This window comes from Acomys russatus, chromosome 23 (assembly GCF_903995435.1).
Source record: "Acomys russatus chromosome 23, mAcoRus1.1, whole genome shotgun sequence".
NCBI lineage: Eukaryota > Metazoa > Chordata > Mammalia > Rodentia > Muridae > Acomys > Acomys russatus.
In genome coordinates, this window is record NC_067159.1 from 46,242,286 (window position 1) to 46,256,167 (window position 13,882).

Consider the following 13,882-nt stretch of genomic DNA (forward strand, 5'->3'; position numbering starts at 1 on the left):
TTGGACCCAGCTGAGGAGGCAGAGGCAGTTGGGTCTCTGTGAGTTCGAGACCAACCTAGCCTACAAAGAGAGTCCAGGACAGCCAAGGCTACACAGAGAAACCCTGTCTCAAAAACAAAAACAAAACAAAGAAAGAAAGCGGACACACACAGATTGCTCTTTATAACAGCCATTCACTCTCCTAAATGGAATCACTGTAAGCCTCTTGGGGAGCCAGGGTGGGGTGGGGGTAGGGGGACGCTGTCAAACACTGTACTAAACCATGATCGAGTGATTTGTATCTCTTGACTAGAATCTAAATTGCTCTTTACCTACCCTGGCCTTATAAAAGTTGCCTAAGGATATCCCCAAAGGTAGTCTATTTTTTAAAATTTATTTATTCACATTGCATCCAAGGTGTAGGCTTCTCCCTCATCTTCTCCCAGCCCCATCCTCCTTCCCCCATCTCCCCTCCTCTATTCCTCGGAAAAGAGGAGCCCTTCCCCAACCTACCTACCCCAGCTCATCAAATCTCATCAGGACTGAGTTCATCCTCTTCCCCTGTGGCCTGGGAAGGCAGTCCTGTCAGGGGAAAGTGATCGAAAAGCAGGCAACAAGAGTCCATGTCTGAGACAGCGCCTGCTCTCCTTACTAGTGGACCCACAGGAAACCTGAGCTGCCCATCAGCTACATCCATGTAGAGGACCTAGGTCCAGTCTATGCATGGTCCTTGGTTGGTGCTTCAGACTCCACAGGCTTCTCTGGGCCCTGGTTCTTGTGAAGATTTTGTCACCTCCAGGTCCTTTTAATACCCTCCTCCTCCCACTTTTCCTCCAGACTCCCTGTGCTTCGCCCAATGTTTGCCTGTGAGTCTCAACATCTGTTTCCAAACCCCTGATGGCTCCCTGTCTGCTAGCATAGCAGAGTATTATTAATAGTGTCATAGGTTGGTTATCTTCTATAGGGTGGATCTTGGATTGGGCCAGTCCTTGGTTGGACACTGCATCAGGGTTTCAAACAGAAATACTAATATTGTAGAGTGAAAAACTATCAGTCAAGCCAGTTGGAGAGGATAATAACAAGGAAACCTATTGAACACTTGCTAAAGAAGGGTAATAAAAACTGGGTCCATAACAGTCACAATAGGTATAGGGATCCCCACAATGAGGTTTTAGAATTGGACGAAAATTGAGTTTGATTCTGAATGTAGGACCAGCAGATGCAAATTTACAGGCAAGGATTAGGTAAGGCTCAGGGGATGGAAATTACCATGGGCAGGGTTAGACACAAGGGAGAGTTCAGATAAGTAGACGAGCAGGGAGTCCTGGTATGAACATGCCAAGGTGATCAGACTCAGGTTGGGGTGGGCAGTAAAAGATGCCACATTCTGAGGGATCAGAGATGGAAGGCAGGGCAGGGGTTCTAACCCAGCCCTCTCTGCTGTACTTTGATTCTGTAAAGAAGTGAATAGATTGGCCCAGAGAAAGGAGCCTGATTGAAGTTTGTCAAAGCAAAGAATCTATCTCACAGGATAAAGGTAGAAACTGCCATTTGATTGTGTATCATAGATTCCCCAATTGGTATGAGTTGGGTTTTTTTTCTTCATAAAACAAATCAATTATTCATTATCAAGCAAATGGCCACTCTGTTGGTTCACTAAATTTAAATTTAAGATTTTTTCCCAGACATACCTGGCCTCAAGTATACACAGCAGGTGGCTTTTTATTTGCAGCCCAAGACTGTCCTGCTGTTCAGGACATTCTGACGTCAAGATTAACGTGTCTTTTTTTCTAGTGGTGGGGATTGAACTCAGGGCCTTGAACACACTAAGAACTTTCTTAGTAAGCTATACCGCTGGCCCTTAAAATTCCATACTTAAGAAAATGTACTGTAGCTTAATTGTAAAATGTATAGGACTAGACAGAAAAATAATGGTGAGTTTACGTTTCTCCTAGTTTCTAAAGGTGTCCTTACTCTGGCGTGTGGCAGGGGTAGGGATGACAACGAGGTTGGATCAGATATGTTGAGCAGATGCTCAATCGTTGTTCAGTCACATAGAAGCCTTTTAAAATATTCAGGTTATATATGTAGTCACATCGCATCTGGCTCCTTAGTAGAAAGGAGTTAGGAGTCAGGGAGATAGCTCAGTCCGCAAGTTAGTGGCCTTGCAAGCATGAGGACCTGAGTTGGGGTCCCCAGAACCTGTCGTTTAAAAGCCCAGGCATTTAAAGTATGCTGAGAATCAGACTCAGGTGAATCCCTTAGCAAGTTGCAGGTCAGTGGGGGAGGGGCGGGCAGGGGCTGGAGAGATGGCTTCACAATCGCTCTTGGACAGGACCCAAGTTCAGTTCACAACACCCCACTCGGTATTTCGCAACCACCTGTAAGACCGGCTCCAGAAGATCAAATGTCCACTTCTGGCCACCATGGGCACGTGTACTTATGTGCACATACCTCCACATAGACAGGTGATTTAAAATAAAATAAATCTGCTTTTTAAAAGTGAGCAGAGCCTGAGGAACAATGCCCAAAGTTATTTTCTACATACATGTATGTGCTTATCCAAACACATGCATACATATATGGGTTCACACACACACATGAACCTGCAGACACATATGCACTTGCACATACACAAACACGTGCACTAAATAACAAGGATTGATAAATAGTTAAGTATTAAAAACTGGCTTGGATGAAGGAGAGGCAATGCAGAGGAAAGCGTTGTTAGTGTCTAAAGTAGAAAAAGTTGTGGAACAAGCTCTAAGGCCACAGAACGATGCTGCTACCTGCTACCCAAGATGGGGGTGCTTGCCAAGGCTTCATCCTAAAGTGCCTAAGATTTTCTAACTAAAGCTTTTTATACTTATCAGGTTTTCTTTTTCTCTTTTGAAGTATCTCTCAAAAAAAGAGACTTTCTGCTTCTTGTTAGTAACTGTTAAAATTGTAGCAGTGAAAATCAAATTCCTGCATGGGGCAGCTGCCTTTCCAGTGAGCTGGTGAGCTGTCCTGTGCGTGGGAGCCGAAAGGTTCTGAGCCCATGCTTTGACTTCTGCATCAGCCGAGGAAACAGCTGCCCTCTGCTGTGGGGTGTGCTGGCGCATGCAGCCCCAGGGCACAATTTAAGACTGCTAAGAGTTTATATTACCATTAATTTGCTACAAGAATAACTGCTATTATGTATTGTTCATTAAGGACTCCTTTGGTGGCCAGATGAGTCCTGTCCAACTGCTGTCATCTTGTCTTTGGAAAGCCTTGAGTTTATTTTTTTTAGATTTGGAAATGGCCCCTTAAGATCATCTGGGCAGCAATCTTGTTTGCGAAATGAACACATTTAAATTCCAAAGAGAGTACATGTTACCTAAGATCACAGAACTAATTAGCAACAGAACCAGAACCAGAAACTTAATTTCCTTAGTCTCATTATTATACAAAAGCTGAATTGCTTTGAAATCTTGTATTAATTACAATTTCTTTTTACAAATTAAAATACAGTTAATTCTAGCTTAGTAATGAATTTATTCACTGGGCTTGTGAGAGCAGGTACCTCTAGAAAAAGGTGAGGGCAAAAGCCACTACATCCTCACAGAGGTTCCTGTGATGCAAATATAAGTGAAAGTCCCTGTGAGCCTCAAAGACTAGGACTCGAGCCACAGCCTTCTTTTTCTCTCAACACCAAACTTCTGGAGTTTAGTGTATTGCAATGTCTTGGTTAAAAAGAAGAGATGGAGAAAAATTCTCACATAAATCCCTGAATCTATTTTTTTGTTTGTTTGTTTGCTTGTTTTTGGTTTTGGTTGGTTTGGTTTGTTTGTTTGTTTGCTTGTTTGTTTGGATTTTTTGTTGTTTGGTTTTGGTTTGGTTTTGGTTTTTTGAGACAGGGTTTTTTTGTGTAGCCTTGGCTGTCCTAGACTCACTTTGTAGACCAGGCTGGCCTCGAACTCACAGAGATCTGCCTGCCTCTGCCTCCCAAGTTCTGGGGTTAAAGGCATGTGCCACTGGCTCTAATCTTGTTTTCTAAAGTTGAGCATTCAAAGGAAGTTGGAGCTGGCGAGTGTTGTGATAACTATCCTGGAGACTTCTTTTTAAAAACAACAACAAAAGCAAAAGCAAAAAACCAAGGTTTCAATTGACAAGGCATCTTAAAATGTCCTTTATCACAAGAATTAGGTCACCAGCTCTAGTCAGAGACCCAGTGGGGTGCCCATGAATGGAAGCTTCTGAAATGGCTCCATATGGGCCGTTAGGTGTATTTTTCAGTACAAACCAAGCAAAGGGAAAACACAATTTCCCATGTACCCTGGAAAAACTTTCTGCACACTCATTTTCCTTCCCCATGCAAGGACAGATCTTCTATCCATGGATTTATAAAGGACTTATATTCAAATAAAATAAAATGAGTACGTTAAGTCTGGCCTCACAGAATACAATCTACTTATATTACATTGAATTTGGAATGTTGGTTGGAATGTGACTTCTTCCTTTCTTATGGTACTAATGCAGTTGATTATCCAGTACCAGCTTGCACAACACAACATTTCCTTCACCTTAGACCATATGTAATTTCCCACCAGCCAACTGCTCTGTGTAGGGGCAGGGAGGGGTTTAGTAATCCTTAGCTTGTAGTTGAGTTAGGAAATATCTAGTGGTACTAGTTTTCAGATATTTTAATATAAAAATTCTCAAAATAAAATATGATACAGTACAAAAGGCACTTTGTCCAGGCTCCTATACCTAAGTGCCACAGGATGTGTCACTTATAAATAACATAGTCTCTGGAGCCTAAGTCCAAAATCAGAATACCAGTGTGGTCGGGGTCTCCTGAGAGAGCACCTCTATATTACAGGATGCCAGCTCCTCACTGTATGCCCACTGGGAGAAAAAGGTCTGGGGAGCTCTCTGTGGTCTACTTCAGAAAAGCACTAGTCCCCTCCAAGGCTTTCACTCTCAAAAAAATGGAACCTGAAGTAGCCAGGCAGGACTTCCAGTCCAGGAAGGGGGACACCAACCCACACAAAAAAAACCTTTGACCCAGCCAACCAATGACTGGCCCAACTTGAGTCACATGCCGTGAGAGAGAGAGTCCACCACTGACACTAATAATAATATTCTGCTATAAAGAGAGGTGCCTAGCATAACAGTCCTCTGAGTGGCTTCAAACAGAGCCGGTGAAAACAGATACTGAGACCCATAGTCAAACAGGAAAAGCTCGAGGAATGTTATGGAAGAGGAGGAGAAAGGATTGAAAGAACCAAAGAGGTCAAGAACACCACAAGAAAACCTACAAAACCCACTAACCTGCACCCATAGGGGCCCACAGAGACTGAATCACCAAACAGAGAGCATCCATGGGACACTTCTAGGACACACACATGTAACAGATGTACACTTGCTCCTAATGTGGAACCTCTAACAGCAGGAACAGGGGCTGCCTCTGACTCTGTTGCCTGCCTTTAGAGCCTTTTCCCCTAAGTGGATCGACAGCCTTGTCCAGCCTCAGTAGAAGAAGATATGCCTAGTCCTAGCACCCAGTACCAGGTTGATACCTATGGAAAGTCTCCCCTTCTCTGAGAAAGAAAAAGGAAGGACACAGGGGGAGGGAAGGAGAGGGGAGGAGAGGGGGTGCTGAGAGAAGAGAAGGGAGAAGAACTTCCTACCAGGATGTAAAGTTAATTAATTAACTAATTAATTAGTTGGGGGAGGGAACCTCCGCACCTCCCAGAGGCCCAACTATTAGGCCTCATCATTAAGGTCAGAATTTCAATGTGAATTTGGGGAGCACACAACACTTAGTCCATAACAAGAGCAATGTTCTGTGCTCTGATCTGCGCATATTGAAACCTCCATTTGAGACCACGGCCTTTACAGCTTCTCCACTTTCTTTTGCCTACAGTGACAATAACTGTAACAAGGAACGATCCAAGACAGAGGCCAGACTCTTGGTGCTGGGTTAAACACTTACTCTCAATGGGTAGATGTTGCCATAACTACCCTTCCAGCATTAACGAAATGACCTTTTAAAACATACCTCATATCCCTAAAGCTCCTTTGTTGTTGTGCTATTATGAACTGCTTCCCAGTGCCCACCCAAGTCTAAAGAACAGTCTAGTTGTGACAAGGCTTTAGGCGCACCCTCAGAGCACAGTAGCGTTTAACTTCTAAAATAACCCCAGATCACCTTCAGGTGTAATTGATGTAATGAAACATAGATCTTACTTTGTATTTTGTTACCTGAATGTTTGAAGCACGCGCATGAGACTGTGCTAGGAAGCTGAATTTTATCTGTATGAACTTTATCTGTATCTTTATATTAAAATATCCGAACAGAATGTCCACCCTACGTGGTGGTAGAGAGCTAAGTGATGAGAATCTAATTAATTAGTTGGCTACCTCTAACTCTTCTAAAACACTCAAACATGCTGCATTTGACATACAGTGTTTCCATTTGCTTTTTTCTCTTGAGGCTGCAGTAGCATTTGGGGTTTTTTCATGGTCAGGAAAGACGGTGAGATAGTAACTTTAATCTTCAGGGATCCTTCGCACATCGGCCAAAATGCACACCATCCCTAGTGGTCCCCAACTGCCATCATCCAACCATGCAGGGCCCCCGCCCTGGCCTGACTAGCAGAAGTTATTTGAGCCATGCCTGCGTGTGTAGATTCCAGAGTGCTGGGATTATGCAGTGTGTCCCACCAAGCCCAGTTAAGGAGTGAGCCTTTCTGTCTCTTACAGAAGGTATCCTTTTGTGTGTGTAGATTCCAGAGTGCTGGGATTATGCAGTGTGTCCCACCAAGCCCAGTTAAGGAGTGAGCCTTTCTGTCTCTTACAGAAGGTATCCTTTTGCGTGTGTAGATTCCAGAGTGCTGGGATTATGCACTGTGTCCCACCAAGCCCAGTTAAGGAGTGAGCCTTTCTGTCTCTTACAGAAGGTATCCTTTTGTGTGTGTAGATTCCAGAGTGCTGGGATTATGCAGTGTGTCCCACCAAGCCCAGTTAAGGAGTGAGCCTTTCTGTCTCTTACAGACCTCAAACACTTCAACTCATTTTCCGAGCTGTGCCATCTGAAGTGGAAATGAACGGTGTGTGCGCCTGCTGTCAGGCTGCATCTTTAGCGTCCTTGCCTTAAGAACTTACAGTTCCAGGCTAAAACAATCCTTGTGTGGGGGAACTTCAGATGATCTCTCAGAAGTATGCCTGGTGATGACAATATGATGTTTTTCCTCATTTGTACACCAGGTTACTGTTTTCCATGTTTTTCATTTGAAAATAATTTTTGGAACATCATCAGAACAATGGAATGATTTTCAAGGACAGAGTCTCTAACTATCCTGGCAGACCAGTTACTGTTGAATCAATTATGACTTAAAACATCTCACACATGGAAAAACAAACAGTTCCTTGGGAAATAAATACCTGTTGTTTTTTTTTTTTTTAAGTGTATTCTTGGTGCTTCCATGGAAGCACATTTTGGGATGTTGGGCCACATCCATCACCACACAGTAAGTGTCTTGTGACCAGGAACTGTGCCTTTGAATTCCTAGCATGTAACAGATGCCATAACACATGATACTCAATAAATAGCTACTGAATTTAGCCACTTTTAAAAGGAGGCATAGACCCTGCCTGAAAGTAAGGCCATTTACAAAATAATGCCTTGTTAGAATTATGACTTGAATTTTTAAGTCATATAATTCAGAGAAAAAAAGAATTTATATATGACCTGTTCAAATTCTCCCACATTCCATGATGGAAGTGTCTCTCTCTCTCTCTCTCTCTCTCTCTCTCTCTCTCTCTCTCTCTCTCTCTCTCTCTCTCTCTCTCTTTCTCTCTCTCTCTCTCTCTCTCTTTCTTTCTCTCTCTCTCTCTCTCTCTCTCTCTCTCTCTCTCTCTCTCTCTCTCTCTCTCTCTCTCTCACACACACACACACACACCTCCCTCCTGGAAGAATTAAATGGCCATTACAGTGATAAGCAGCTAGCAGTGTGTGTCTCTGAGCCATCCAGGCCTCACCATTCTTTTCCACGGCTTGTTTAAATCCATTTATTTCTATCTCTTAACAACTGTGCTTCCCATTTTCAGGGTCCTAAGGGGAGCAAAGGAGTTCCTGGTCCTTCTGGGAAACCTGGCATTCCGGTAAGTAACAGACCTCTTTTATCTTTCCTGTTTTTCTAAACAGAGTTGACAACTTTAGCAAGCAGAATAGTTTGGGGCCAGTTATGTCATGTTGGATAAATCAGACTGTCTTGAAAATATTCAAGCCCATGCTGGAACACAGAGGGAACAAAATATGACCACTAACTCAGAACCAAACTCACTGTTTAAATCTAAGTCCTACAAGGGAGGGATGCTATTTCCCTGTGTTATGGAACCCTCCCTGGGGACTCCCCCCGCTCCCTCTCTCTTGCTCTCTTGTTGAACCACTGTAAACAGGGAACTTGGAAACATGACCAAGTGAGTGGTAACAAAGGTCAGAGTCTTCAACTATAATTAAAGACACAGTCTGGGTTTTAATTGGAGGGCTCAGCTCCTGGCAATTGGAGCAGAAAGTCTTGAAAAAAGAAAGCAGTCTTTTGTCCCAGAATAAAGGTTAATTTTACCTTAGCATCAGTGCGACCCTCTAGATAGGTAGGTTATGTGCTGGCTGGTGACGATTAGCTCCTGATGTCACCCAGCCAAGATGGACATACCCACTTCCTCTCACCTATACTGGGAGTCGCGGGGAGGGAGGATAAGTTGCAGGCACATTCATACAGAAGGCAAGATACTCAGGCCTATTGTCAGTCACATGATTATCTGACTTAAAGGAAAACAAAAAGCATCCTATTCTTTAATCTTAGGAGAAAGAACATGATACAGGGAGTTGCAGGAAAGACTCACAGCTGCATCCCAGCCTCACAGGTGTCTATCTCTCATCTTTTCCTGACAGCCAGAGAAACATGGATGGACACAGTGAGAAATAGCAGGGAATTCCCACTGAGACTCAAGAACTTATACAATGAATTGCTGATTCACTTTCACTTTTGTTTAGGGGATTTTTTTCTCGGGGTACCTGGGCTGAAACGGGGGCCTTCTAGATGCTAAGCAAATGTTCTTGTATGCAGTGATAGCATTATATGTGTTCAGGGGACTTTTAAGGCAACTCTCTTGTATACACAAATACTAAATCATTAAGAAATAGAGGAAATTTTATCTTAGGAAAAGGAATAGAAATATATAACCTTCTCTATAGCCAGGAAATGTCATCTGCCTAATATGTCTCTGTAATCAAAATAAATTTTAATTACCAAGGGACTTCCAGGTCTTCCTGGGCCAAAAGGCTTGCAAGGCTACCATGGAGTAGAAGGCATGACAGGAAATCCTGGGAAACCTGGGCTGCTGGGAAAACAAGGACTTCCGGTGAGTAGTGTGACTGCATTATTCTCCTGTCTTTCTCTGTGTTGGTGTCTTTAAAGACTGTGAGGATTTGGGTTGTCTTTCTTACTTCGGATGTTAGCTCAGATTGAGTCAATAATTTCTCTAATACTTATTTTGGCATTGTACTAATGATTTCCAAGTATGTTAGTAGGCTCATTCTTTTGGCTATTTTATAGTAGCAATTTATATTTTTTTGTACATGTAAAAGTTTAAAATTAAATAAATAAAGAATAAAGAAGCACCATTTAGTGGCTCCATAACCAGGCTATGTTTTGTGTTCATCAAATGTCCTCAGTCTTCTTTGGAACATTTCGGTCTTGGCTGGTACCTCAAGTAGATTCTGCCCAGAATAATTTTCCCTCTGCTTTTACAGCCCTAGTGTTTTCAAGAACTGTGTGGATATTTTCTGTGTTCATTTAAGGGTGACACAATGACAGAAGTTCATTCTTGTTTTTAATGCAACTGTCTAGTTTATTCTATCAGAAAATTTAAAAACACATATTTTTAAAGATTTATCTTATTTTTGGTAGTGTGTGGGGGGGTCTGTGTGTGCGTATATGATCATGAGTGCAGGTACATGAAGAGGCCAGAAGAGGGCGTCAGATATTCTAGAGCTAACATTACAGGAGGTTGTGAGCTGCCTAATATGGCTACTGGGAACTGAACTTCAGTCTTCTACAAGAACAGCAAGCACTCTTAAGTCCTGAACCATCTCTACAGTTCCCCAAACTATATTTCTGTTTTCACTCAGCCATGTTCCCTCTCTCTCTCTCTCTCTCTCTCTCTCTCTCTCTCTCTCTCTCTCTCATCAGTGTCTACCTAATCCAGATATGTTTGTCATCTCAAGTTGTATTTCACTTGAAACATTAGAATAATTAACTATCTTCTTCTAATAACCCAGTAAAATTGAGCTTTTTAGTTTCCCACCACTTGGATGTGGCTATCCATTGATTTGTTTCTCTTAAGTAATAAATCAATCCTAGTTGTTTATTCAAATCTGACAAGGCAGTGTACATAAACCCAAGCCCATATTAATACTCTTTTTTATTATGGTGAGTTACCTCATATATTTAAAAATAAAAAGAAACGAAACTGTTATCTATCCAATCTAAGTATTTTTAAATAAACATGTGCAGGTTCTATCTGGAGACATGCATTTTTTAACACAGTTTGTATTTATTTTGGAAGAAATACATTAGAGCATCAGGTTAAGGCCTAGACCGGTATGACATCCAGGGTGAATATTTGATTTAAAAATGTGTAGACTTCTGACAGCAGTGTCTATCTAGTTAAAGAACACTTTCTTCCTCCTCTTTTCCTCCTCCTCTTTCTCTTCACCCTTCTTTTTTTTTCTCTCTTCTTCCACCTCCTCTTTCTAACAGGATCTTAAGATGTAGCCTGGCTTGCCCTTACACCCAGCTGGCATTTGTTTGGTCCCCTGGGTACTGAGATATAAGCGATATGTAGGCATATGACACCATACCCGCTGCACAGGAGGCTTTTATCTGAGATCCCAGTCTACAAGAGAACTCATACAAGGTGTGCTGTTAACTACTGGGTTCTCTGCACTTGCTTTCTGCCTGTAGTCTCTTTCTTCCTCACATTTTAAAGAGAGGTGCACTTAATTAAACCATCCAATCATCAATATTTTAGTATCTTTTATGATAAAACTTCCTGGATTTGTAAGGCAGCCTTTCAAGCTCTTAAATGATAACAGACTTCTCTCTTCCTACTCATGTTTATAAGACATTTTCAGCATTGTACTAAAGAGGTTCCAGCCAGGGTAGCAAAAAGAAAGAAAAAGTCATTCAGATTATAATAGAAGGCATAAAACTGTCTCTTTTTTGCACATAACACAATTATCTGCATAGAGAATCCATTAAAAAATGAGTTTAGCAACGTTACAGGATGAATGACCCATACACAAAAGTGAACTCATGTACTCGTGTGTTGTTTAATGACAGGATTCTGAGAACACCATTTGGGATGCTGTCATTATGAAACACTATAGATTGTACTTACATAAACCATAATTGTGCAGCTTACCACAGCCTGTGAGATGGCGTGGCCTTTGCTTCTATTTGTACACCATGTTACAGAACTGATTGCTATAGTTGGTATCTTAACCCTACATTAGTTATTTATGTGGCTGAAGATAGCTAAACATAGAAAAGTTCACTGAAAACATGTGTAAGGGATTTGTTTAAAAGTGGGGAGGGGGCTGGGGAGATGGCTCAGTAGATAAAACACTTGCTGTGCTGGTGTAAGGACTGACTTTAGGTCCCCATTCTGACAACCACCTGAAATCTCAGGAGCAGAGACAGGAACTCCCTAGAATAGGGTAACTAGTCAGGCTACCCCTATTGACAATCACAGGGTTCAATTGTGAGACCCTGCCTCAATAAATAAAATGGAGAGCGCTGGAGGAAGACATTCAAGGTCAACTTTGTGCTCTCAGGTATACGCACTTGCACACACGCATACATGCACGCACACACATGCACACATACATACGTACACAGGCACACACACAGGCACAAACACGCCCAGGCACACACATGCACACACACACACAGGCAAAACAGTGTTGCACCAGTCTAAGGCACTTAGCATGGACAAGGCTGAAGAGCCAGGTATTTGCTCTGGTGAAGTCAATGAGCAGCAGCAAGTAAACATGGAGAGCCAGGCCATGACTCTGCTGCTGTAGGCTTTAGGCTGCAGTAAATGTGCTCTATGAAACAGATGTATTCAATAATAAATCAATCCTAGATTATTATGACATTTTAATGTAAAATTTTCAGACCTTTATAGCAACAGAACTTAAATCGCATCAAACAGCTACATAAAAACAGTCTTTGTATTCTCATTCAGCAGTTTGTATTTTTTAGTCCTTTAATAAAAATTTAAGCATTCAAATGTCAAATTAATAGACAGGATGCCACACCCTGCTGGCTTTAAGGATTGATACATACGAAAAAGCTGAGACAGATACTCCGGCGGAGATGCACCAGTATCATCCTGGAAACTGCGCACATTTGATGTACACAGTGCACACTGAGGAGGAGATGGATTAGCCTAGTGCAGAGAGACATCCATGTAGGGCAGAAGTCTCAGGTTGGTGTCATCTGGGAGGTGGGAAGCTGAGGTTGATAGTATCTACATCGGTGTCCACATCCCTCTGAACCAGGCCTGAGGAAGGTTTAGTCATTTCCATGGGTCTGAGACATTCGGGTCCTTGACAAGGCCTTGCTCAGGTGAATGAAACAGGTTCACTTAGGGCTCCATCTGCGCCCTCCAGAAGGAGTCCATCTGGAGTTACTGAACTCTGCACACAGCTTTCAGCAGCAGTACAGGTGCTGTGTTCAGCAACAAGCACTGCACATGTCTCAGTGGCCACATTGACTTACTGACTGACTTTCCTTGATTGTCACATCCATTGTTTATCTACGTATATATGAGCTGCGACTGTCTTTTGTCTTCCTTTAAATTATCCAGGGTCAATTTCTGGCATTTACAGGTAACATTCTAAAATAAAAATAAAACTATGATCACTGTGGCAACTTCAACAAAGAGACATTCAGTCCGATTAATGAGTTGGACCCACTTGAGGAGAGAATGGATGATGAAATATCAAGATGCTCAGACCATCAGTCCCTCTGATGGAAGAGCTAAGTTCTGAATGAGGAGTAGGATAGTAACTAGGGATAAACATAAGGTCAGAGGTCATCACTCATGAGCACATTTAACCCCTCATGGGAGAGGCCTAAGATGTGGAAGAGCTAATGAAAGAAGGGCCAGGGAGTGAGTTGAACAACAAAGCATATACATCCCATGTCCATTTCTTAAATTATTCTGTCTGGAAATGACTTTTAAAAAGAGATTTGGGCCACACATTACTTTATATATGACTAGCACTGAAAGCGTGTTGAACTTTGTAATTTAAAAAAAAAAAACTTATATAAATTATAATAATATAAATATGTCCGCAATACACTTCCCAAGGCCATGAAGTTGAGTGGCATCTGACACTGCCATTAAAAGGCAATCAAGTAGGCATCGGGCCATAGCTATCACCTCATACTTTTAACATTTTCATGAGATATGTTGGAAATTTTTTATATGTATGTTTAGAATGCTGGGAGGTCCTGAGCGCTAAAACATGTCACATCTATCAAAATAAAAACATATTAGCATGCCTCACAGAGCCTGCCCTCTAACCCCAAAGTTTATACAACTGTGGCTGTTTATGAAAATGGAAACGTTTTTCATAAATAGTTCTACTCTCCACAGAATAATTTATATAAAATTGAGATTACAATGCTTTTTTAAAGGATACACCAAATGAACTGAAATCATCAGTGGCTACCTGGTCTTTAGTGCAAATAGTAGCCCAGAGAATTCTTTCAAAAACAAAGGTAAAGCTACTAAGTTTTTAAAAGCTATTTCAGAGGAAACAATATCATCGCAAAATACAAGGAAGATTCCTGAA

At 41.9% G+C, this 13,882-nt stretch overlaps 1 protein-coding gene across 1 annotated transcript in view; it reads left to right on the forward strand.

Annotated features, from left to right (window-relative positions):
* Positions 1–13,882, forward strand: part of Col24a1 (collagen type XXIV alpha 1 chain) — a 266,714-nt gene that overhangs the window by 206,862 nt on the left and 45,970 nt on the right. The window contains exons 46-47 of the mRNA XM_051165699.1: positions 8,059–8,112; positions 9,268–9,375. Coding sequence (XP_051021656.1) covers positions 8,059–8,112; positions 9,268–9,375 — 162 coding nt within the window. The remainder of the gene's footprint in view (positions 1–8,058; positions 8,113–9,267; positions 9,376–13,882) is intronic.